The following is a 27,126-nucleotide window of genomic DNA, read 5'->3' as shown; positions in this document are numbered from 1 at the left end:
TCCACCTTGATTTTCTTCTTTTTTCTTTTCGTAAACTGCTTTGAAGTATTTTACAATCAAGTGGTGGTGTAGAAACCTTATGAAATAAAATAAATAAATAGGACTTCCAAGACCTAGAACAAATGTGAGGTCAGCCTCTTTTATCCAGAGGAACTAAAACTAAGTCGCAAAGGCAGGGAGAAGTCCTTTAAAGGGCAATTGTAATTTATCTATAATGACTATGCACTCGTACCACAGTGCCATGTCTACTTTTAAGTACAAACACTGTAGTCTGTGAAAGCTTAAGCTACAAATACACTTGTCAGACTTTAAGGTGCCACAAAACGCTTCGTGTTTTCTCTCTCTCTCTTTTTGCTGCAAGGGATTCCTCCCGATATCCCTCTTCAACAAGCCCACCAGTCCTCCAGTGTTTCAAAAGGGACCTGTTTTTCCCTTACAGTTTTTCAAACCAGACAAAGGGTGGGAGTGGAGGTGAATGGAGAGTGTGTTGCAAAGTGTATTCTGGTCCCAGAGTATTGGTGCCTGCCTTCTGGAACAACGCACTCCTTGTAATATGTGAACAGCAGTGCGAGAGCATTTCTGTGTCAAACATGCTCTGTGAAGCCGCAGCCTGCCAGTGGCACCAGATACAATCGCTACCGTGTGCATGTTGTTGGATTAAAAACTGCACTGAAGCTGCTAATCCTGTGCCCCATAATGTGATGCATTTCCCATGCCATTCTCCAATTAACGTGTAAGAAAAATAAGGTGTGAAATATTTTTTTGGGGGGGAGCATTCCTTGCAACTTACAAGCTTATACCTCCACCCACATAATATGTCTGGGGGAGAAAATCATTTTACATTTCTCTTATTCTCTCTGGCTGGCACCTCCTTGTTAGTGATGAGCTCAGAGTTGGCATGTGCAGCCTGTGGAATGGCCAATGTTATTTCAGGTGTCCTCCTTCTGCACAGGTGTTACAGGTAGAAGAAGCTGATAGGTCTTCTACCTAAGAGCATTTGCAAATGTGAAACTAAAAATGCTCCCGAGTCTCATTTTTTGTCATTTATAAATGTTGTTAATGAGCAAGCGAATTCAGAATGCAAATGAATACCTTTTCCTCTTTCTTGACATATCAGTGTAAGATGGCACATTTAAGGTGGCAATCCTATACCCAACTGACCTGGATGTAAGCCCTATTTGACCACAAGAGATCTTACTTCTGAACAGACATTATTGGATTGCAGTAAGTTCCTTTATTTCTACTAGAATCAGGTAGAAATTCAAAAATAATATTTTCCATTTTTATTACATCCAGCCAAGACATGTTAATTCTCAAGAAGATCATGAAAACACACCACAAATCTCTTGGATGGTGAACTCATCTGCCATGGAGTGTACTCAACATTTAGCAGTGTTAGAACATGATGGCATTCTTCATGCATGAACACTACATAGCAATAGTAAAGGAAGTAACATTGACCATATTATAAAGTTGGAGATGGATGATCATAGGACTAATTTGTGCAATTTTGCCCTTCCCTGGGCACCTGCTCATATTGACCAGCTTCAATGTGTGGTCATGGATTAGCAACTGATTTATTTTTGTGACTGAGCCAAGTGAAGAAAAATAAATGAAGTGATTGCCAGTAGCTGTGGCTGATCATCTGGTTGTGCACATGGCTTGTTAATGAAAATATGTACGATTGCAAGTCCACAACTTGCATGAGTGCAACCATCATAAGAACGTAAGAGCCCTGTTAGATCAGATCAGTGTAGTCCAACATTCTGTCCACTGTGTGAGCAGAATAAATCACACAGCGAATCTTCCATATAGAAGAACAGCATATAAGGCCTTTACAAAAAGTATTTTTATAAACACCAAAAGGACTCCAAGCATTACAAAAAATTAGATTTAACATCTGCTGGATGAACTTGCTGATGGGAATACAATGAAAATCTCCCCTCTCCCAGGTGGGCATGCTAAGTGTTGCTCACAACATGAAGAGACACAGTTCTGATCTTAAAGCATTTACAACCTACAATAGACATTCAAAGCAGGGATGGTTGAATAGGATGAGCAGAATAGGTTCTTATTTTCACCAGTAAGTTAGTTCAATGAGATATATCCTTACTCATTTGGTCTCTCTGATAGCTTAAACTCTGAAGAAGTCATGGCAATGTCCTTTTAAGAGACAGTGTTCAAGAAGAGCACTGTGATGTAATGTCTTTCAGTAATGAATATGTTCCTGAGAAACCATCTGACCTATATGAAAATAGATTGAAATAATTTTAAGTTCTATGTCTTCTTAATGGGAGTCTTTCCTCCTCTCTTATTTGACATGACTGGTAGCAAGAGTTCCTCATCGGGATTTGTTTTACTCTGTGCCTGTAAGGCTGGGAACTGCAAGAGCAGAAGGGGTCTCCTGTTCTTCTTTTGGTCCTACGATACTTGCCCAATTCACCATCCAAGATTTCAAGATGTGGAAAAGCCGGCACATCACTAAACATGTTCTTTTCTTTGCTGCAAGAATGGCAGCCTTAAATCCTGTTCTGTCCAGGGTGCTACCAGGCATTCTTGTGCTGCCCAGGGGTCCTTTAAAATGAATGGGAGGCTACAGATGCCCAGGTGGACTCTGTTAACCTGGAGAAAGTGGGCTCCAGTTGTGCTTCCATGCTGCTGGCAACTGTACCCTGCAAAGGAATTGAAGCAGAGGACGATGTGGCAGGCAATGCAATGTTGCTTCTCAGGAATGGTCCAGGAGGGCTGCTGCTTGCATCACTCGCAAGGTTGGCCACATTGAGGGCATTGTTGCTGACTGTCCATAGGCATGGATAGTGACTGAAGCAAAGCAAAGTAAAAACAACAACACTCAACAGTTGAAATTTGCAGTGGTCTCTAGGGATGCTGAGGGATGCGGGTGGCGCTGTGGGTTAAACCACAGAGCCTAGGACTTTCCGATCAGAAGGTCGGCAGTTCGAATACCAGCGATGGGGTGAGCTCCCGTTGCTCGGTCCCTGCTCCTGCCAACTTAGCAGTTCGAAAGCACGTCAAAGTGCAAGTAGATAAATAGGTACCGCTCCGGCGGGAAGGTAAAGGGCATTTCCGTGCGCTGCTCTGGTTCTCCAGAAGCGGCTTAGTCATGCTGGCCACATGACCCGGAAGCTGTATGCCGGCTCCCTCAGCCAATAAAGCGAGATGAGCGCCGCAACCCCAGAGTCGGCCACGACTAGACCTAATGGTCAGGGGTCCCTTTACTTTTACTAGGGATGCTGGGTGTAAAGCACTTCTTGTAAACTAGCCAGCCATTAGCCCTAAGTCCTTTTGAAAAAAATCACAGCCAAACAGAAGCAATGGAAATCTTTCAAAAGGTGCAATGCTCCTTTTATTAAATAGGGTGCCTTGTGTCCTACTGTACAGAGGTTAGTCTTTCATTTGAAGGGCTGTTTAAATCATTGTAAGAAGCAAAAGCAAAGATCTTGAAGCTGTCTGTCAACAACTTGCACCTAGACAGCGCACTAAGCAGACACACAAAACTCCCAGTCAGTTTTCACCCAGTCTGCTCCACTATGGTGGGTTGTAGTGCATTTCTATTTAATTTATTTCTAAGTATGCTCCATGCATATAAGCTAGGATAGGAAAAGATTGTGCAATTGCATGTCCTCTTTTTTTGACCAGGTGTAAAGGCCACCCACTATTGGCAGAGTTTTTGTCTTAAAGTTATACATTGTTATTTCATTGTTTTACAACAAGATTGGAATCCATAGTCTCTACTGGGACCTGGGTTCATTCAATTTTTGAATCCGTTCTCATTCTGCCACCTCACATGCCATCCTTCGAACAAATGGAATACTCCCCTGTCTACAGCTACATCCAAGTGGAAATTAGGATGGAAGGTAAGGCTATGCTAGAGCCTTTCTCCCTACTGTACTGGTGCTTCACTTCCAGGCCTTTTCCCCCCATGGAAAAACTGAATCCCTTCCTTGCCATTCCAAGTGAAACAATCCACTCTACAATCTTAGTATTCTACCATCTCATTCTGCTGCATGTGTAGACCACACCTTTACCCATTTCCTCCACAATTTTGTGGAGAAGGTTGAGCAAGAAGAGACTTATTCATATCCAGGGAGGCCACTGTCATACGTGATGGTTCTCCAAGGGAGCTGTTACACTGAAAGCTGCTAAGGTTGCTCGGTGGCTGCTGCTGATACGATGGGCAATTGCAAATCGATGGTGTGCTTACCTTGGACCCGGGGTGGCCGTACCACTGTTGTGTGGCACTGGGAGCAAGTTGCCATGGTGACTGGAGGGTACTGCAGCCCAGCCTTCGTGGACCGATGGCACTTGAAGTTCATTGTTGCTGCTTTCTATCAAATTCACTTTAGAAAAGGAAGCAGAAGTTGTTAGCAACAGTGACATGTTTCTAACAAAATTATTTTAAGATGACAAATTAGAATGCATTTGTTTATTTGTTGTTGTAACTGCTTTGAGATCCTGTATTGAATGTCCTGGAAGATTGAAGTGTTCTCCAACTGGCTTCTCTGTCTTGTGATTCCTGATGTCAGATTTATGACCATTATCCTTCGGCAGAGGGTTTGGCCTACTTGTCCAATATAGAGAGCTAAAGGGCACTGTGGCATTTACTAAACTGAAAACTATGGCGAGACCGGTTCTGAATAGAGATATTGGATTCTTGTCTCATTACACATGCTAAAGCTATTTTTGGTCATCTGCATACCATCCCATGCTTTTTCCCGTAGGACTAATTGCAGTCGTCAACAGGTTTACCATACCCATTGAGTCAATCACCCATCTCCTACTACCCTACTGAGAAAAACCCCACCCCACCCTCCCACTATATATCAGGGTCTGGTGACTTCTGTTTCAGTGTATCTGAAGAAGTGTGCATGCACATGAAAGCTCATACCCAGAAAATACCATATTTTTCGCCCTATAGGACGCACTTTTCCCTCTCCAAAAATGAAGAGGAAATGTGTGTGCGTCCTATGGGGCAAATGCAGGCTTTTGCTGAAGCCTGGAGAGCGAGAGGGGTCGGTGTGCAGTGACCCCTCTCGCTCTCCAGGCTTCAGGAAGCTATCTGCAAGCCTTGGGAGCCCGGCAGGAGTTCCCATCGGGCTCTCAAGGCTTGCGGACAGCAGCCTGCAGCCCGAAACCCGGGGAGCGCAGCGGAGCGCGCCCCGGGCTTTGGGCAGATATCCGCAAGCCTGGGGAGACCGGCGGAAGTTCCCGCTGGGCTCCCAAGGCTTGCGGATAGCAGCCTGTTCTGGGGGCTGGGGTCGGGGAAGCTCGGGCTTCCCCAGCCCCGCGCCTGGGGGGGAAATAATTTTTTTCCCTTTATTTCCCCTCCCAAAAAACTAGGTGCGCCCTATGGGCCGGTGCACCCTATAGGGCGAAAAATACGATACTTAGTTGGTCTCTAAGATGCAACTGGACTATTTTTATTTATTTATTTCGACTGCATCATACCAACATGGCTACCTACCTGAATCTAGAATCATGGAAAGCTAATAGCTCAATATATTTGTAATTTGTCTAATCCTTTTTAAAAGGCACCTAACCTAATTGCACGTCAAAGTGCAAGGAGATAAATAGGTACCACTCTGGCGGGAAGGTAAACAGCGTTTCCGTGTGCTGCTCTGGTTCGCCAGAAGCGGCTTAGGCATGCTGGCCACATGACCTGGAAGCTGTATGCTGGCTCCCTCAGCCAATAAAGTGAGATGAGCACTGCAACCCCAGAGTCGGTCACGACTGGACCTAACGGTCAGGGGTCCCTTTACCTTTACCTAACCTACCGTATTTTTCTCTCTATAACACTCACATTTTTTCTCCTAAAAAGTAAGGGAAAATGTCTGTGTGTGTTATTGAGCAAATGTGTGGTCCCTGGAGCCGACTGCCCCGAGTGCAGGGGCTAAAATCAGATTGCGCGGAGGAGGGAAAGCTGTAGAGAGGAAGCTGCTGCTTTCCTGCATTCTGCCTCAGGGTCTTACTGCCCACCCTCTTCTGTTTTCGGTTGCTGTGTTTGCTCAAACGCAACAAAAAGCAGGGGAATCCCCTGCCCTCCTGGCAAGCAGAGGGGAAAGGAAAGGATCGCGTCCTTTCTTCTAATTCCTTCCTAGTCACACTGCGCACAGGCTCCAGCTCAGGTTCCGTCGGCTAGGAGCGCAGCCGACAGCCACCACCTCCTCCTCTCTGTGCTGCTGCGTCCAGCATTCTAGGGACTCGCAGGCAGCCGGAAAACATGCAGGTGGGGGGGGAGAGAGAGGGGGGGCTGGCTTGGGTGGGTGGGTGGGGGAAAACTTTTGCCTTCCTTTCCTCCCTCCCGTTAAACCCCTCTCCTGCATTGTTAGCCAACTGCACACCCCTCTTGTGCTCTTTGTCCCTTTTGTGTTTTTCCTTCCCTCCCCACTTAAAACGTGGTTACAAAGCACGGATCCACATGGATCCTCAGGATCTTTGCATTGGGTCACCCCAAATTCACCATCAGATCACATAGCATGTCCGTGGCTACAGCCTGCACCAAAAAAATCACACACCCACTGTTGCCTGGGGCTGCAATGGTGCAAAAACGTGGTTACAAAGCATGGGTCCACATGGATCCTCAGGATCTTTGCATTGGGTCACCCCAAATTCACCATTAGAGCACATAGCATGTCCATGGCTACAGCCTGCACCAAAAAAATAACGCACCCACTGTTGCCTGGGGCCACAATGGTGCAAAAACGTGGTTACAAAGCATGGATCCACAGGGATTCTCAGGATCTTTGCATTGGGCAACCCCAAACTCACCATCAAATCACATGTCTGTGGCCACAGCATGAAGCACAAAAATGATACATCCACTGTTTCATTCAGAATTTTTTTTTCTTGTTTTCCTCCTCTAAAAACTATGTGCGTGTTATGGTCAGGTGCGTGTTATAGAGCGAAAAATACGGTAATTGCCATCCCCACATCTCAAGAGGTAAGGGAGGGTATTGCAGAAAAGAGATGCCTAAGATGCACTCATGAACTTGGGAAGGGGAATTCTTTGAGATCATAAATATCTTTGCCCTTAATTTAAAGAAGAAATAGGAACCATTTATCCATGTGTGGAATCAATAGGGGAAAGTTCTCCTAGGAAAACTCAGTTACAGATAGGTAGCCGTGTTGGTCTGCCATAGTCAAAACAAAAAAAAATCCTTCCAGTAGCACCTTAAAGACCAACTAAGTTAGTTCTTGGTATGAGCTTTCGTGTGCATGCACACTTCTTCAGATACACTGAAACAGAAGTTTCCAGACCCTTCTATATAGTGAGAAGGTGGGGAGGGGTATTACTCAGAAGGGTGGTGGGAATGGGTGATTGGCAGATAGCTGTGATGAGCCTGTTGACGACTCTTAACGACTGCAATAGGTATTACAGGAAGAAGCAAGGGGTGAGAAGGTGAAAAGCGGCTTTGTCATGTATAATGAGATAAGAATCCAATGTCTTTGTTCAGGCCAGGTTTCTCCATGGTTTTAAGTTTGGTGATAAGTTGCAATTCAGCAGCTTCTCTTTCCAGTCTATTTCTGAAATTCCTTTGTAGTAAAACAGCTACTTTGAGATCTTGTATAGAATGTCCTGGGAGATTGAAGTGTTCTCCTACTGGTTTCTCTGTTTTGTGATTCCTGATGTCCGATTTATGTCCGTTTATTCTTTGGCGTAAGGTCTGGCCTGTTTGTCCAATATAGAGAGCTGAGGGACACTGTTGGCATTTGATGGCATACACAATGTTAGACGATGAGCAATTAAATAGTCCTGAGATGGTATGTGTGATGTTGTTGGGACCTTCTCACTATATAGAAGGGTCTGGAAACTTCTGTTTCAGTGTATCTGAAGAAGTGTGCATGCACACGAAAGCTCATACCAAGAACTAACTTAGTTGGTCTTTAAGGTGCTACTGGAAGGAATTTTTTTTGTTTTGACTAGGAAAACTCAGTTTCTTTGACTTTTGATTTGCACTTGTTAACATTTGCAATGTAAATTGTGTGCTTCCTTATTGTTGCTTTTTAGGTCGTTGCTCTTTCCCCATAAATACCGGTAGTTTTTTAAAATGTCAGGCCAAGAACTTACCTGTTGGAGAGTGATTTCTTTGCATGTATGAAGCAGGGTATGGAACAGCCCTATGTCCTCGAAGGGTCGAATAGTGCTCACAGCCATGGTGAGAATGGGCAGCAGGAAGAGGAAAAGACCCACCATACTGATAGCTTGAACTTCCTGCTGTGCACATGGCATCTGGGTTAGAAATCAACCAGCCACCCACTAGAGAGACATTAAGAAAGGAGCATTGATCAAGGAAAATAACAGCAAATGACAATCTCAAAGCCCCTTTCTTTGCCTCTGTGTGTGCGCGCACACAATCTACCAAAAATGTTTCAGGCTCAAAGAGAGGAGGGAATTCTTTTAGTTTAAGATACCCGAACAGCCTTAGTTTCACTATCAACATAAAGCCAAGCCTTATGAGGAACTCTCTCTCTCTTTTAAAGTTTCTCTTTTATTTATTTAAACTTTTCAAGTTTATACATTTCACTTATTTTATACATTTCACTAATTTTACAATCATTTTGACATTTCAAAATTTGACTTCCTTCCCCCTCTTTCTGCGGTTCCTTAAATTTATTTGTAATACCTTCTGCATATCCAAATTAACATAATTTACGCATTTAATCATCTTCTTTAAATATATACTCTTATAAAACTGCAGGTTATTGCAATAACCCTGCCAATGTTTTTATCTGTTTATAATTTATCTGTAAATATTCAATACACCATTTCCATTCTTTTGTAAAAGTTTTGTTGTCTTGATTTCTTATTCTTCCAGTAAGTTTCACCATTTCTGCATATTCCCATAGGTTTTCGTGTCCATTCTTATGAGGAACTCTTGAGGGAGTTGGGTATGTTTTTAGCCTGAATAAGAGGAGACTGAGAGGAGGTATGACAGCCATTTTCAAAAATCCAAAGGGTTGTCACATGGAGGATGGATTCAAGTTACAAAAGATTATGACTCAACATCAGGAAGAACTTTCTGATGGTAAGAGCTGTTTCACAGTGCAATGTACACCCTTGGAAGGTGAATGATTCGTCTTCACTGGAGGTCTTTAAGCAGAGATTAGATGGCCATCTGTGATGGATGCTTTAGTTGGGATCCCTGAATTGCAGGGAATTGGACTAGATGACGCTCGGGGTCTGTTCTATGATTCTAAGAAAACCGTAAGAATCTGGTAATGAAGGAAGTGCAACCAGCTTAGCATGCTGGTAATTTAGGAAGTGCAAATGGCTTAGCATGCAAGCAGCACACAACAGAAAGGTTGGGGACAAAATAAATAAATAAGCAGCAAACAAACTGTTGTGGGTAGAAGAAACCTTCTGGTTATATGTCATCCTATCAACAACCAGATGATATCTGGCATACAATGCTAATCAAAGGAGGTAGAGCTGGGAGGGGGAGGGGATGTATAAGTCAAATGGTAGCTGTTGAAAATAGAAGTAATGTTCCTGATGTTAGAAGGTTAGTTATCCCCCCAGAAGCCTTTCTGGTACTAACCACTGACAGATCAAGATGCTCGAGCCAATTGGTCATTGGCATTGACAAATATGACAAAGAAATGAAAAAGCAAAACTTACAGTGAGAATATGTGATGTGCTGACTTTCAGAGACAATATCTGAAGCATCCTTGGGGTGGTTTCTGAAAGATAGTATTATTAAGGTTATTTCAATTCTAGCAAAACTACGTCCACACAGATGCCTCCCCATTTAACCATGGAATTAATTGAGTAACCTTGGTCTGATCATTATTTTTCAACCTTACCTGCTTTTTGTGAGGGGGAAACAAGAGGGAAAGTCCAGAATGTTTCTTGTGGGGAGTATGGGGTACAAATGTTGTTATTGTTTTAATGCCCCATCATCACAGTGCACCTTACATGTTTATTCTGCCAACAGAGCAAGTAGCAAGCCTGGGGACGATTATCTGAGGTCACTACAGCACAAAAGGGCAGCAGGTATAATGAGGCTTATTAGGAAATAAATTCACCTTTCTTTTGCATCCAGAAAAGCTTTGGCAAAGGGGTTGTACTTGATCTTGAGAGCTGTTATCTTGAGTTTGGAAAAAGAAAAAGAGTTGCATTAGCAAGAAAAATTGACGTTTGACAATTGATCATCTGAAGCCTGCCATTTTCCAGAGTAAGTTTTGCCAGAGGCAATCACTCTCGCGGAAACTTGCATTCTATTTAATCATGTAGTTATAAGTCAGTGGGTTCACTATACTGAAGGACTGCCCTCTTATGAAGCAGTGGCATTTAGTTTGCTGCTGGAAGAAAATGAATTATAGGCCCCGAATTTCTGTTCCATATGCTATTGGGCAGCATCCCATTGCCAACATCCACAGTGTCCCTAGAGAAGCCAAAAAGATGGTTAAAAGACGACAACAACATGGATAGAATTTGTTTCTTTCTCCTTTACATAGCATCATTAAAATAAGCAAGAACTAAAGCCCTATTCTGGTGTTTAGGGAAAACACATGTGACTAAAAGTGGGCAGAGTGGGCGGGCATGCACACACAGACAACCTCCTTCCATTCTCCCTATGTACATTAATGCCACTTCTGACCTTCCATGTTCAGCATACAGGTCTTGTGGTTCAGTGAACGTGCTTAGAACGTGCATGACTGGGCACCTGGATAACACAAGGTTTCTGTTTGCAAGGAGGATTCTAAGCATATTCACCCAATCACACTTACAATCTGCTTTCAGACCTTCATATTGCACTTAGGAAGATGTGTAGGGAATATACACAGGAACATTGATCCCGTATATGTTTACTTCAAAGGCCAAAATAGGGCTCAATACTTTTCCCCATAGGCTACCTGCAGGAGAGAGAGAGAGAGAGAGAGAGAGAGAGAGAGAGAGAGAGAGAGAGAGAGAGAACTAGGCACAGAATAGGTCTAACAAATTCTACATTAAAAAGATGAGATCTTAACATAAAATAGACCATCCAACTATGAAAGTGGACAGAACAATAAATAAGTGAAAGTGTTGCATTTTGATGAAGGCTGACTATTGTTGTTCTATATTAAATTGTTTATCATCATTTATATCCTGCCTTTCTATAGGATATTCAGGGTGGCTTACAATCAAGATTAAAATACAATTTTAACCAAAAAACCCCACCCCTTTCATCCTAATTTTAGCATTTAAGTAGAGAAGCATATCACTGGTTTTAGCGTACACAGTTATAGGGTTTTCTTAAACAATTCCCAGCTGTTTTGATGTTTTATACCCACCTACCTCTTCATTTTGGTAAGCAGTCACAGCTATGAACTGAGTTTCAGGAAAGGAACAATTCATTACCATCCTGTGTGGGCCTCCAACTCGAACAATATGAACTTGCGGCTCATATTTGTGCAGAGAATTCAACATAATCTGTGGCAAGAAAAAGTGAGGCAGAGATTGACCAGAAATAATGGTCCTGAATCAACAAAAAACCTAATCGTGATCATGTCTCATTGAAAGCAATGAAACTGAAATGAGCTGAGACTGGTTAGTTCCTTTGACTTCAGTGGGGCTTAGGCATAGTCTGAATTAGCCCTGGATCAGGTCTAATGTCTTATTCAATTCCATATCATTGGCCTGCATCAATGGTAGCCAACATGGTGCCCTCCAGATGTTATAGACAACATCTACCATCATTTCCCAGTTAGCATGGCCAATATCCAAGGATGATAGAAGTTGTAGTCCGAAACATCTTGAGGGCACCATGTTGGCCTCCCCCTGGCCTACATGGCTCTATCTTACCTACTCCAGCTTAGGGGAGAGGGAAAGTTATGCGTGAATGCACACATGTGTGAAAAGGAAGCACTACTGAGGCGAGAGAGAGGTTGGAGAGCTAGCTGAAGGAATCATGCAGCACAACATATCTATCTTGGAATCACTCAGATGTGCGGTATTTTTTTAAAAAAATAACAAATATCAGTAGCCCCGATCACCTCAACTGCCTGAAAAACTAGGCAAACCAAGAGGGCCGTCCCAATGCATTGTCATACTATGGGAGAAAAAGAATGTAAATTAGCTGTGAATCATTCAGTCCTGATATGTGGGCATCCACTGGTCTCTCAGGCTTGTATGTGGAGAGGCCATGTGAGGGCTCATTGAAAGTGGGGGCATCACGCACGAGGCACAGTATCCTTGTGATAACATGAATTGCATGAGAGCAGAGTGCTCACAGAATCGCACTGGTGGATACTTTCCTTGCTTCTGTACTGTGCTTTGCTATGTACAAACTTATAACTGAAATAATTTTGTGTGGTTATGTTGGTTGTTTGTAATATTTAACGAAAATAATAAAAACAAGTTTTCAAAAAAATAAAAGCCCCCCTCCTACCCATTAAGACCATTAGGTTCAAGAAATAAAATTATCTAGCTGCACCACCATCGCAACAAAAAACATGGGACTACAGCACTGCAGGGAGCCAGTGTGGTGTAGTGGTTAAAAGTGGTAGCCTTGTAATCTGGTGAACCGGGTTCACGTTTCCGCTCCTCCACATGCAGCTGCTGGGTGACCTTGGGCCAGTCACACTTCTCTGAAGTCTCTCAGCCCCACTCACCTCACAGAGTGTTTGTTGTGGGGGAGGAAGGGAAAGGAGAATATTAGCCGCTGTGAGACTTCTTCAGGTAGTGATAAAGCGGGATATCAAATCCAAACTCTTCTTCCTCTTCCTGCATGAGTGTTTAGGCACCACCACAACAGCTAAGACATCTGTATTGCAGTTTATATGCAGCTACTGTCTATCACTAACTATTTAGAATAGGAGCTACTGAGGATTAATGGCATTCCATTCCCAGTTCTCTTTATTCCTTTCCATGACTGAACAATCTTGTACTTAGGATATAGGCTCAGCATTTGGGAAGCCAGGATTCCATTTCAGGTTTGCTACTATTCCGCTGTGTGACTGAACTGGCAAGCCAGGGGTCCTCTGTGCCTCTGTTTTCTTATCTGATGAGATATTGAGCTCCATTTCCCACTTCATATCTTTCTCAGAAGGCTAGATTCATTAAGATCCTGACTGCCTGTGACCACCAACAAACTAGAGCATACAAGATTGAAAGTTCACCTGTTGCTTGCTAATGGGTTTTCTGACAGTTTTGTTCCAATACAAGAGTTTTGCACAAAACAAGTCAAAGGCTTGTTTTTAATATGCATCTAAAGCTACAAACAGCCCAACAGAGCCAACTTTCCTCTTTGCATTTTTAAGGGTCTCGGAGAGAATGCCACTTATTTTCTGGTACAGGTACATGTTTTCTATTATTATTCCCAAGGCCAAAGATGATTCAATGGAATATTGATAATTATCATGAAGCAAAAGCAAGCACAGTAATTATTTCATTTAGGAGAAGCCTTTTATTCGAGTACCTGACTATTGCCAACATTCCACTTATGCACCAAACGGCATGGGGGAGAAAACAAAACCTTAATACCCACAATCATTTCCCCCTTCTCTGAAGTCCTGTGTAAAAACCTTAACACACAAGAAAAAACTATAGGGGGAAACATCCCTGATGGTTAAACCACAGCGCACTCTGTCTCTCTTAACATCAAGGAGTCCATTAAAATCTGAAAGCCCCAATTAAGACCTGTTTATTCCTGTTTACATTTGGACTCCATGGAATAATTGGCATCTGTGGGTGAAGAGGCCTCTAAGGGCCCTTCTAATTGCATAAATGCACCCTTGATATTTCTTGATTGGTAGAAGCCTGAAACCAAAGCCAAGAGGCATGGAGGAAACAGGGTGCCATACCTGCCCATTGCCATTCAACTTGTTGGTAAGTTTCACTTTACTGAAAGATACCGCAGCTTTCATCCAGTGCGCCCCAAAGTTGGGAGAGTCTGGGTGGATATAGACACAGCTGTGATTCGACGGCTCTGGCTTTCCGGCTGGGACCCATTCTCCATTCACATACTTCCAGCGGTGGCTGTCAGTCGGAGCAAAATCAAGCAGGAAAGAATACATGGCATTGGGATCCAAGCCCGAGACACTGATCTTTAAGACAGGGAACATCCGTCTGTAAGAGAAACATGAGGAATGGGGGGCATTAAAACTCCGAAATCATCTTTCTCAATTACTTGTTCAGTAACTTCCTTATAAATTATGTCTGGATCTGTTTGCGTGTCGAGGTCCCCAGGGCCACCCCAATAACTCACACATCACACAGAATTTTTGTTTAAAGTTTTTGGCATAATTTTGGCCACAACTTTATTAAAATACAAAAATGTGAGTGGTTGCTTAGGCATTGGTTGCGACTATCTGCCCCCACCATGGGGGACAGACTGACATTCCGCACGATGCAAAAGTCAGAAAAGGGGAATACACTTGGGGGTAGCGACGGAGCAGGGAAGCTGCCCTCAGCCCTCCCCAAATGCAACCAGGAGCTCATTGCTATGGCCCGAGCCCCCTTGACAGAGTGGACAAGCAATAGTTAGCCCCCAATTCCTTTAACGGAATCCCTTGCAGCAGCAGCATTAGAGGGGCAGGCACAGCCAATCCATGCCCCTCAACCAACCAAACCATAAACCAATGCCTAACCGCAACCTTACGAGTTGTGACGATTTGCTACGCAGTAGGCAAAAACCAAATGGCCCCAGCCAACCAGCCAGATGGACAAAATTCCTACCGGGCCCCTGCCCCAAGAGCAGGCGACCCCATGACAGGCATAGCAAGGTCAAAGCGAACAACCCTAATTCTAGGGAGGGGGGACGGGCAATCCAATGCACGGGCGAAAAGAGGAAGCCCTAGCCTAGTGCAAGGAGTTTTAGCATTTCTGGCTGTCAATCAACAAATGGCAACATTAGCTTCTTCCCAACAACAAGGGAAGTCCAATCACATCAGTGGCCAATGATCAATTAGCCAACCCCCAACTCTGGAGTGTTCTGGCGGCCCCCACCGCAACACGTGCTCTCCATGAAGGAGAACACGCTTTAACATCACAATGTGCTTTCACCAAAACAGCCAGCCATGATTGCATAAGCTAGCATGCATTATGACCAGGGCAACATTTTCTGTTTCTAATAAAGAGTTAAGAACCCCACTTCTGGATCTCCTTTGTCCAGCATCCTATTCTCATAGTGGCCAATCAGATGCCTACAGGAAGTCTGCAGCCCAAATAGTCATCCAGACCCTCCAAGTGTCCCGATTTTCCAGGGACAGACCTGAATTTACAAAAGCTGCCCCATTTTCTGATTTGATTATAGAAGATCCCACTTTTCCTTGGGATGTTCCTATTTTTGCCAGAGAAATATTGGAAGGGATGGAATAGGACATTCCTGTTTTCATCAGAGAAATGTCACTACATCATCAATACAACTGAGAGGGGATTTGCTTGCCAATCTCCCCTTCCCTCTCTCTTACAAACAACAACTACATTTAAGCACATTTCAGTACCAAAATGGTTCATCTGATGCATTTATTTAATGCTGGTTCCAGGTTCCGAGAGGAACTCGGGCACGATATTCTCAGATACCCAACTGCCCCTCCTTGCCATTATCATTGCTGTCCATTTACCCTTTAGGCCCATACTGACCACTAAGACAAAACCTTTGATAGACCTATCATCCATGAACATTAACCATCATAGTTAAATGAAAACGAAGTGTTCAGAGGCAGAGGTACTATACCCTCAAGGAAGAAACAAGGCTGGCCCTAATATTAGGTAGAATGAGGTAGCCTCCTCAGGCAGCCTGCATGTGAAGCAGAGGCAGCCAATATGTGTGTCCCATACTGTCCTTTACCTCAGCAGCAAAATATCTAGGGCTTCTCAATATTTTGTGTTGACCCTGAAAGATTTCAAGTTTCAGGTTCAGTTCTGGTTCACTAGAAAACATATATTTGAGGTAGCAATCCTATAATATTCTATGGAGTGATGCTCTTTTGAGCCCAAAGTTCTGAACAAGTATGGTTAGGAATGCACTGTCAGTTTGACCTAATTTGGGGGGGTTGAGAACAGATTCCGTGTAACCCCCTGATTCTAACCATGTTCATTTTGTCAACGAACAATGTAAATCAATATTTTAACAAAGTTCTGGGTGGATTTTGGCAAAAATCAGCTTGGGTATTCATGCGCTCTTTCTGCCATGACGTCAGACCTGTGTGTGCCCCATCATATATGAGAAAAACACACATGACCATTTAGATGTCATGAAAACCCATCACTAATTGCATAATGTGCACATATGTTGAATGGGTCGCTACTTTTTGTTTTAATGTTAATTTCATTAATGTGTTTTTGGCTGGCTTTGCATTTTGATGTTAAGTCTATTTTGGGGGGTTCTGTTGTGAACTGAAAAGTAGGGTACAAATTAAAATAAAGTAATTTGCGTACATTTCCATGCTTGTTGTAAAACACATAGGTTATATAGATAGATATCTGTGCGGGAAAATCACATCCCATGGAGCCCTTATAAGGTACAATATTTCTGCAAGAAAGTTCTGTATCTCTGAGGGTGGGGGTTAGAGTGTCAGACTAGGACCTAGTAGCCCAAGGTTCAGATCCCCTCTCAGCTATGAAGCTCACTGGGTAATCTTGGACCAGTCATGCTTCTCAGCCTAATCTACCTCACAGGATTCTTGTGGGGATTAAATGAGGAGAAGGAGAATCATGACCACCTTCAGCTCCCTGGAGAAAAGATGGGATATAAATGCAATCACTCAGTCAATAAGACTGTGTACTGCTAATGAAAATACTATTCCAGAAGATGATGAATGTTTTAGTTCTTTCAACTTTCTGCTTATTCATTAACATCCATCAGCTACGTACACATCACTCAGATATTCCATCTCCAAATCTACAGAAATAGCAGCTCTCAACAACCTCTGAATTCTGGAAAAGGGTAAATGGGCAGGTTTGTTCATATATCAAGAAAGACCAGCATTTGTTCAAAGAAGTATTTGGGTGCAATCCACTGGCAAAGTATCCTGCCCAAGCACCACTAAAAGAACTGGGAGCTGTGCATTAGTGCTACTACTCCCTGCTCTCGTTCAGTCCCATTCAATGGGTCTTGCGCAGGAGAATCCCCCCAGTGAGTTGTTGAATAAACTAAGTGCACAGTTAAGCTGCTGTCCCATAAACAGTTCTCTTCATCCCTCGCTTCCTCTAAGCAGAAGATAAGACTCACCTGCCATTCTTCGTGACAATCATCTCATTAGTAACTTCTCTGAATCTCTGCCATAGTGCAGCATCCTCTAAGACAACCTGGAGCTGTTTTTCGGTGGGGTCTCCTTTGTCTCTGCCAGCTTGGAGCTCGTTCTCCACCACATTGAGCAGCCTGGAGACAGTGCAGTCACTATGTTTCTTGCAGCCCAAATCAGTCATGGTGACTTTAATGTCAGAAACTTCTCAGATGACTTAAAAAAAAAAAAAGCAGCAACAACAACCCCACAGATCTGAACCTAAACCAATTAATTAGCCACAGTGGAACAAATGTGCTCACCTCAGCCTTTTGCCACAGACTTGCTCTTCCCCCCACTATGTCCCAGCAGGAGGATGACACCTGTGTGTTAAGGTTTTAACATGCACACACAACCATTTTCTAATTACTGACTGTCAGGTGGGAGACAGCCTGATTAGGCAATTGGCTGCCTCTGAAGAAGAATCTTCCATTCAAATCACCAAGCTTTTATCTTTTCTGAGGAGGGTCTAATTATTCTGCTCAAGAACTATATTTCCATTAATGAAAATGGTTTAATGCCTCAACTGAAACAGTGAATGGAAAGTGGGTCTGTGCAGATGCAAATACCTGCTAGAAATGGGAGAAGTAACAGCATTCAACAGCAATCTGTGGGGATATTACTTGATGGATATACAAATCTGCCCATTTACCTGTTATATATTTCTCAACAGCAAATCTTCTGCTCAACATCAGACCATACTTCCTTGAAACTGGAAAATAACTTGTGCAGGTTTCCTGTATTTGAGATTAAGGAGCTAATTCTGGGGAATGAAGTGAAGGTGGGTGAGGGGAAGTGGTGTGATTAAGTTTTCTCAAAAGAATGCTCATACTTTCTGTTCACACCCAGCAGTCAAAACCAAGAACCAGTTTACACAACCATTCATAGGAGCCCACTCCTAGGGGCTGTGGGGGCTGAAGCCCCCACAATAAAATATTTGAGGGGGTTGGGCCCCTGCTAAGTTGATGGGCATTCCCATTCAAATGGCGTGTGTGCACTGCGTCATGCGATCAATTATGTGAGGGGCAGCCTTACCTGGGCCCCCACAATATTTTATTCAAGTTGGTACCCCTGCAACCACTTGTTCCATTTCAGAGTGCTTTTCTTGTCCAGATTGCACTTGTGAGACTGCAAAGGGATGGTCTTATAAATTCATCATGCTTACAAAACTCAGTTTGGCGATAAATCGTCTGAATCCCCTGAATAACAGCCTAAATATCTAGGGCATTTTAGTTGAGAAAAAAGGTTAATAAGAAGGGACATGATGGGAGCATATAAAACTGCATGTGGTCAGCAGTATGGAGAAAAGAGATAGGGAAAACATTTTCTCCTCTCATAATACTGACGTAGATGGCTTTACAAGTGGAATAGTCCATTAACTAAGCGTAGTTTTACTCAGAACAGTCCTTATTAAAATTAATGAACCTTAGTCATGTTAATTGAATTCAGTGGATCTAGTTGAATTCTAGTTGAATACCATCCTAGACCTTGAAGGATCTACCAGCCAGTGTAAAAATATTATTGTTAAATGTTCATTATATGTTTACTTGAGAAAGTGTGTTTGGGGAAGTGCGCGTTTGCTTTATAGGTAGACATTGCACACCATCATGTTGTATTCCTTGATTTTGGAGAGGGTGTCAAATGCTGATTTCTAACTGAATTCAGCTTTTTTAAATATATATTGAGCTGGAGAGACCTGGGCTTTATCTCTGATCAGTTACTAAATTCACTGAGTAATTTTGGACCAGTCACCCTCTGAGTCAAGCGTAGCCAACATAACAAAAGGATGATGTGCAGGCTAGACCTATCTCCTAGGCTTACAACAAAAAGCACTCTGGCAGATCATAGAATCATATAGAGGTGTAGGGGAACCCAAGGATCATCTAGTCCAAGGATCATCTAGTCCTGGCAATGATCTACCCATTGTCATTGGAGAGAGGAGGAGTGTGCGTGGGGTGGGTGGATTGCCCAGAGTTGTTGAGCTCTTTTTTTGAGGGAGGTTTGCACAGAGATCTACCTGTAGATTGCAATCTGCTGGTTGAACATCCCTGAGCTAGTCCAAACAGCCTGCAATGCATATCATGACATCATTGCTCCTGCTGAGAGCTGCACTCTCTCATATTAACATTGGTTAAAACACATGGTGCCAGTGATTAGTGAAGCAGTTAATGCTTCAGTAAACTATTGGCTAAATAAAACATAATGGAACAGGGTGGAAATTGCAGAATAGTCTCCTGTATACTCAGTATACTCTGCTGAGAAATGGGAGAAAACATAGTTTTCAAGATGCTTACTTCACCTTCATAAGGGAAGATAAATTCAACATCAATATTGCCAGATTCATTTAAATAAGCATAGGTAATTATTGACAATTTTATGATAAGCTATAAATTATTAGAGACATCACCTTGTCAACAAAGGTCCGTATAGTAGAAGCTATGGTATTCCCAGTAGTGATGTATGGAAGTGAGAGCTGGACCATAAAGAAGGCTGATCGCCGAAGAATTGATGCTTTTGAATTATGGTGCTGGAGGAGACTCTTGAGAGTCCCATGGACTGCAAGAAGAACAAACCTATCCATTCTTAAGGAAATCAGCCCTGAGTGGAAGGACAGATCGTGAAGCTGAGTCTCCAATACTTTGGCCACCTCATGAGAAGAGAAGACTCCCTGGAAAAGACCCTGATGTTGGGAAAGATGGAGGGCACAAGGAGAAGGGGACGACAGAGGACGAGATGGTTGGACAGTGTTCTTGAAGCTATGAACATGAGTTTGACCAAACTGCGGGAGGCAGTGGAAGACAGGAGTGCCTGGCGTGCTCTGGTCCATGGGGTCACGAAGAGTCAGACACGACTAAACAACAACAACAAATAAATTATTGCAATTATATATCTGAATATGGTACTTGAGGGAGATAATTTAGCCTTACCACACCTAATTTCCATTGTACAATAGATCAGGCATATCTTGATACAGTCAAACCTTGGTTCCCAAATGACTCCGTTTGGAATGTTTCGGCTCCCAAATGATGAAAACCCGGTTTTTGCTCCGGTTTTTGAATGTTTATCAGAAGCTGAATGTCTGACGTGGCTTCTTTCAACCAATTGGAAGCCGTGCCTAGGTTGTCAAACATTTTGGAAGCCAAACGGGCTTCCGGAATGGATTACGTTCGACAACCGAGGTTTGACTGTAGTGGGTGGGTGGAAAGCAATCATTTGGCCAAAGACTAAAACCTTCCATGCTTTGGAAAAGTAGTGTGTGGTTTGACTGCTCAACCATACTTCTCTTGGCTTCCCTGAACTCTATAAAAATTGAGAACTCTTCTTCTGCCATTAGCAACTATCACCTTAGCTATTAGGTGCTGATGTGCACCAGTCCTGCAGTCTGCCTCTCTCAGCCACTAGACACACGGTTAATTGGCCCTTTATCTGAACTGATCCCTGCAAAAAGCAATGAAAAGACTAATCTTTCCTAAATCACGTAAAAGTCCAATAATCTCCGATGGTGTCAAACCCTGATTAAAAACACCAGCAAAGCAGCTGTCTTTTTGTCCTTCGTAATTATGACTTGGCATTGTATGTCATGGCTGGGTGGGTATTTGGTTTCCCCAGGCTTCTGGAACTGAACGTACAGGGAAGGGACGGCATTCAAACAGGACGTCTGGGAGATGGAAAGAATGAGCTTGTTTCTTGCAGATTTCATTTGATCAAGAATGTCTCCTCTTTTTTTACATGCAGTACAAAAGTCTGTAGGAAAAAACAGCTATCAAATATCAGACAAGGAGGGGGAAAGACCTTTCCATCTTCCCCCCAACCTTGTATGATGTGAGCAGGTATTAGCTAAAGGGGGAGTTTTAGACTTAGCTTAATCAGCAAATCAGTAAGTCAAGAAATAATCTCAAGCAACGTCTAGGCAAACGTGCGCACTGGTAAACCTGCGCAAGCAATGTTAATGTATTAAGCATTCATCAGTGATGACCGTTGCCTGTACCTGTTTGTAATATTCTTTAAAATCAAATGTCACCATGCTTTGGATTTACAGTATTACCGGTAATGGCAAATGCATTGCAAAGACAGGGATGCAAATTATTGGTGTTGCACTATGGCAATCTGACTTGCTGTGCAACATTTATGGTTTCATTCTATGCATGTCAGACAATAGGATGTCCCACTCCTGCATGTTTATGCCAAAGGTGCACTATTCTGACATTACACAAGTTCACTCATTTACCATGTGATAACCCAAAATAAAGGGACGCGGGTGGCACTGTGGGTTAAACCACAGAGCCTAGGACTTGCCGATCAGATCGGCGGTTCGAATCCCCGCGATGGGGTGAGCTCCCGTTGCTTGGTCCCTGCTCCTACCAACTTAGCAGTTCGAAAGCACGTCAAAGTGCAAGTAGATAACTAGGTACCGCTCCTGCAGGAAGGTAAACAGCGTTTCCATGTGCTGCTCTGGTTCGCCAGAAGCGGCTTAGTCATGCTGGCCACATGACCCGGAAGCTGTATGTCGGCTCCCTCGGCCAATAAAGCGAGATGAGCGCCACAACCCCAGAGTCGGTCACGACTGGACCTAATGGTCAGGGGTCCCTTTACCTTAACCCAAAATAAGCTGTTTTTTTACCAAGTCAGACCACTGGTCCATCAAGATCGGCATGCCTCTACTTCACTGACTGGAAGTGAGTCTCTAAGGTTTCAGCCAGGACTCTCTTACCTTTCTGCCATTTGAACTAGTAATAATTCATTTCTTATACCCCGATCAACTGCCTGGGCTGCCTCACCCACGCTGGAAAGCTTCCAACAAAAATTAACCCCCCCACCCCCCCAAAAAAACACCACCCACAAACAAACAAACATCAAACAGTAAAAGCTTCATGAAATAATAAGAAAGCAAGCAAACATTATCTTCCATTCCATGTTCATTAAGAACCTTTCATATGTAAGGCTGTCCTCGGATCTGGTGTGGAAGGCACAATTAGTGCAGAACACAGTGGCCAGACTGCTCAAAGGTTACCAGCAACATGTTACTTTTTTGCTGAGAGCGCTGTGGTGGTTGCCCATGCGTTATGTTAATTCAGAGGTGGACAACTTGGACCCAAATATCTGAAGGACCTCCTAATCTGGCAGAGGGCCTTCTCGGTAGTGGCACCCTCCTTTCAGATGTCAAGGAGATAAAGAATGACACAACTTTTAGAAGACATCTGAAGGTTGCCCTGTATTGGGAGGTTTTTAACACTTGATGTTTTTATTATGTTTTTAGATATGCTGTAAGCCACCCAGAGTGGCTGGGAAAACCCAATCAGATGGGCAGGATATAAATAATAATAAAAGTTATTTATTTATATTAGTAGTAGTAGTAGTAGTAGTAGTATTTACCAGCTCGATCTCAGATATCTTCTGATAGGGCACTTTTGCTGGTCACCCATGCCCCAGAGATTAATTCATCCCTTATCTGGGGCTGCACACTTAAAGTGAACTGTAAAAGACTGTAAACAATTTCCTGTTCCCATTATGGTATGTGGCCAACACTATTAAAATCTAATCCATTGTTCAAAGACTACTCCATAGCTTCAGTATCAAATTTCAGCTTTCTTGAAATGTTTTGCAGTGCTAACTTTATAGAAAAATGATGTACACATGTGTTGAGAAACCAGCTTTATTACAGAAGAGATAGTGCAGTAAGAGTAGTACAAAGTAGTAGTTCTTTTCTTAAGGCAGAAAAAAAGACCAGCATATACAAAAGGTACAATACAAAAGCCAACAAGAAAAGTGTACAAAAATGGAACATCCATTCAAGCTTTTTAAAAAATCAAAACCTTATTACAAAAGTCTCCATTAATGCAGTCATATTGCATGGTGCAAGTAGGCACTTTTTTGTTTTCCAAAAAAGTACATCTTAAAGAAGCCACCTTATATTTAGTAGCTGAAAGGCCTTAAGCTATGACACATTGACATATTTGTAGTTAAGGCCAAGACTGGGTTCATCTAAAATAGTGTTGTAACAAGTGTAAACAAGCTACTGATTAATTTGAGAAAGTGACCATATACATCTAGGACAAGAAGAATATGGAACAAAATCATTTCCATAATGTGAAAAAATGCTTTATGCCAGAACACAAAGGGTAACTATAGCAGAAATTTAAAATTCAGTATACAGGTGATTTTAAGGTTCTGGGAAATAAAAATGTACTAAGATAGTGACAGCTATGTCTTACCACCATAATCCACATTTAGCAAAGGTCCCAGTAAATAAAAATCAATGTCATGATTTGAATATTTTTAACTACGTCCAATGTTATCAAGTGACTTAAAATTGGACTGAATTAGTTAAAAAAATATATTCAAATCATGACAAATATTCAAATCACAACATTGATTTTAACATGTGAATAAAAACCCCAATCTTTAATATAAATGCAGCAGCAGTGTCAATATTAGAAAGGTACTCAAAGACAGATTTTAAATAGAGAAATTGCAACTAGAAAGTATCAGTATGAATATCTGAAATGCATTCCATAATTAAACATTGCAATATTTGAAGAGGAGCTGCTTTAGAAGAGATGCAGCATTGAGGGCTCAATGTGATAAATACACAACTACTGATCCTACCCCTCTTCATACTGAAACCAAGTGCACTAATAATCCAAATGTAATAAATGGATTTCTGAAAAAATGAACTTTCTCCCGATAAAGTAAACCTATTACTACAGCAAGGAAACTTGAATAAACTGCTCAAGTTCTTCTTTTAAGATTTGTGAGTTCCAGCAGTAAACTAGCATCACACTTAACATCTGGACAAAAACCTACATTACTATTGTGCAGCATCTGCAATTGGGGGTGAAGACCCTCTAAATCAAGGAAGTTTTGAGAATTTTAAAGAATGCAAAAGCACCATTTTACCAGAGGCGACCATGGGGAAAATGTGAAACAAAGGTTCCAGCTTGTGATGTGCACATTGCCTTCTACACTTTGGGGAGAGGAGGAACAGACCTACTGTCTGTCTCCAGCCTAAAAAAGCTGGTAAGAAGATCAGAGCTGGTATTTTAAAAAGACCCAATAGGATTTATGACTCCCCTGTACAGAAAAACCAGACCCCCCAAACTCTGAGAAAAGTAGATGAAGGGCAGAGTTGCCCCTTGCCACTTCTCAGCAATGACTTCCCTGCAAGTATTTCTCCAGTACTGAGCTACCAAGCCCAAATGCTGAAGGATCCCTGTCCCTTTTAAGAAAATTCTACCTGGCTCTTAGCTTACTGCAATGGTGTGATGAGAAAAGCCACACCAGATGAAATTCTGCCTTCTGTGCAACAATAGCTGTCTTAGGGTATGACTGGCAACCCTGTGCCTTTTCGCCCTATGCCTATATGACTAATAAATCAAGGCTGCAATTTTCCACTTGCGCACTGTAAATTGGTAGACTACTCAAACCAAGAAATTTCACAGACTTTCATTTTTATAGCTTACTGACATCAGAGCTGCAGTTCTAGAATCTTAAAAAAAATATAACATCCTCATAAATACCTAATTTTGCAAATCTCTAAATGTGCTTGCTTGGCAAAGTTGCACAGTACAACTAAGCTTCCTAAAAACCCAGGTTATAAATAGTCAATAATATCCTATGAAAAAGCTATAGAGAAAGTTTTAGACAAGATTAGGGTGAATTCTGGTACTTTAGAGTTGTTCAAGGAAATTTCTGTGCTCAGATACACAAGTGCTAGTCTCTGCCCAATGATGGGAGAAAGCAGAATAGGAGGTATACTAGATTAAGACGGTCAGTCCCAAAAGCCACTACAGCAAAGAATTTGTTCAGTGGCTCTTTTCTTTTGCAAACAAACACCTGCAGCTTCAAGGTTTCCCAAAATGCTCTATTGACAATTCTAAGACACAAGCTTTAGGATAGCATTAAAAAAGGACAAATTACTCTCGAATAACTGTACAGTATTTCTTTGGAGGGGAGAATACCCTTCATTCCTTCTTACATGGAGACAAAAAAATCTAATGACACCAGTGGAATGCAGCAAAGATTCCCAATGTTTAGGTGTTTGGTCCAATCATTACATGATCATGTCCTATTAGGAAGCCAGAGTGTCATGAACACAAGTCCCTCCAACTGAAAGCAATCATCAGCTAGGCAGACAATGTAAACAGAAATCAAAACAGCAAGATTAAATAGGGGAAAGGGAGCTTGAAAAATACAAGATTTTCCTCCACTCCACAGTTGGGAGAGCTGTACAAAGCCATATTTTAGATGGATGTGGGTGGGAATCTAGCAAAACCGAAGCAGCAAGAGTGGCAAATAATTCATGAGGCAATGTTAGCACTAAGGCAGAGGTCTTGATGTTACTTCAGAGACCATAAAAAGTAGGCAGTAAACTGCTTGCAGAAATGGAAGGGCACTTGCTTGCTTTCATGATTCCCACTAGTATATTTGCTCATGCTGCTTCTGTTGCTGGTTGGACAATGAATCAATGTCTCGGTTATATTACAATAAGGAATCATGCTTGCTGTTCAGTTAGAAGGCAGCTCCTCTTAAGTTCCCTTATACGATGGTAGGAGACAAAAAGTACTTTGGGACCCAAGAAATGAACTCTGAAAATCAATCTCTTTGCTATAAGGCCACAGTAGCCAATGTGTAAGTTGTTCTTTGGACCCTGTAAATTAAGAATGTGTGACTAGTAAATTTAAATCCCACCTACTTTGCAATTACCATAATATCATTTTCACCAGCAAAACAGCAAAATCTGAAGCTGACAATATTGCACCAAACGCACACAACGGCTTAGCTAAGCGAGTGAAAGGAATGTTTCGTTGCTCTTTGGGCTTCTTATCACAAAACTCATTACCCTTGGGAGAATACTTTGTAGCTTTGTCCAGTGATTCACAGGTTCACTTAGCAAGATTAATAGCCTTGCCCCTAGGAAGGTGTGTTTAGATGCAAATGCCATATGACTGTGCAAACCTTCTAGTCCTCAAGGTCACATTTCAGTGTAAGGAGATGGTGCTTATCTTGCTGGCCTGCACAAAAGCAATGAATTATATTTTGAAATAAAGATGATAGCTCTCAGTCAAAAGCCTTAACAACATTTACAGCTTTACATCGGTCAGGTTGTATATTGTTTTCCTTTCCCAAAGTACAAGTTAAATTATAGTAAGACACTTTATAGCATGGGTAGGCAAACTAAGGCCTGGGGGCCGGATCTGGCCCAATTGCCTTCTAAATCCAGCCCGCGGATGGTCCGGGAATGAGCGTGTTTTTACATGAGTAGAATATGTCTTTTTATTTAAAATGTTATCTCTGGGTTATTTGTGGGGCCTGCCTGGTGTTGTTACATGAGCAGAATGTGTGCTTTTATTTAAAACGCATCTCTGGGTTATTTGTGGGGCATAGGAATTTGTTCATTTCCCCCCCCAAAATATAGTCCGGCCCCCCCACAGGGTCTGAGGGACAGTGGACCAGCTGCCTGCTGAAAAAGTTTGCTGACCCCTGCTTTATAGGTATACAGAGGCTTCTGCACACACAGAGAAGTGCTTATGCCTTCTCTACGAATAGCAGCCTGCCGCCCGGCACGCAGAGTGCCCTGAAGCAGAGCGCCCCGCGCGCCGGGCAGACATCCGCAGCGTGGGGAGCCCTGCGGGAGTTCCCGCGGGGCTCCCCACGCTGCGGATAGCAGTCTGCCGCCCGGCACGCGGGGCAGACATCGGCCAGCCCCACAAGCTCAGGGGACAGCGGGGAGGCGCAGCGCCGCCATCCCGCTGTTCCCCGACCTGGTTTTTTTTTGGGGGGGGGAAATAAAGGGGGGAAATTCCTTTATTCCCCCCCCAAAAAAAATTAGGTACGTCCTATGGGACGGAGCGTCCTATGGGACGAAAAATACGTAAATCATTAAGCTGCCTCACTTTATCC

General features: G+C 42.7%; 1 protein-coding gene across 1 annotated transcript; it reads right to left on the bottom strand.

Annotated features, from left to right (window-relative positions):
• Window positions 1–1,342: 1,342 nt before the first annotated feature.
• On the bottom strand, window positions 1,343–17,371 carry TBX19 (T-box transcription factor 19; the record flags this gene model as incomplete). The annotated part of the gene is made up of 9 exons (XM_081909128.1): window positions 1,343–2,820; window positions 4,223–4,358; window positions 8,087–8,275; window positions 9,638–9,699; window positions 10,045–10,106; window positions 11,297–11,431; window positions 13,804–14,068; window positions 16,817–16,879; window positions 17,175–17,371. 9 exons carry the CDS (start codon window positions 17,369–17,371, stop codon window positions 2,577–2,579), a joined length of 1,353 nt encoding a protein of 450 aa, XP_081765254.1. The 3' UTR covers window positions 1,343–2,576.
• Window positions 17,372–27,126: the final 9,755 nt, after the last annotated feature.

Source organism: Podarcis melisellensis, assembly GCF_964234715.1.
Source record: "Podarcis melisellensis genome assembly, chromosome: 4".
Lineage (NCBI taxonomy): Eukaryota > Metazoa > Chordata > Lepidosauria > Squamata > Lacertidae > Podarcis > Podarcis melisellensis.
Note: the sequence above shows the minus strand (reverse complement) of the source record. Positions and strands in the feature narration are given on the sequence as shown.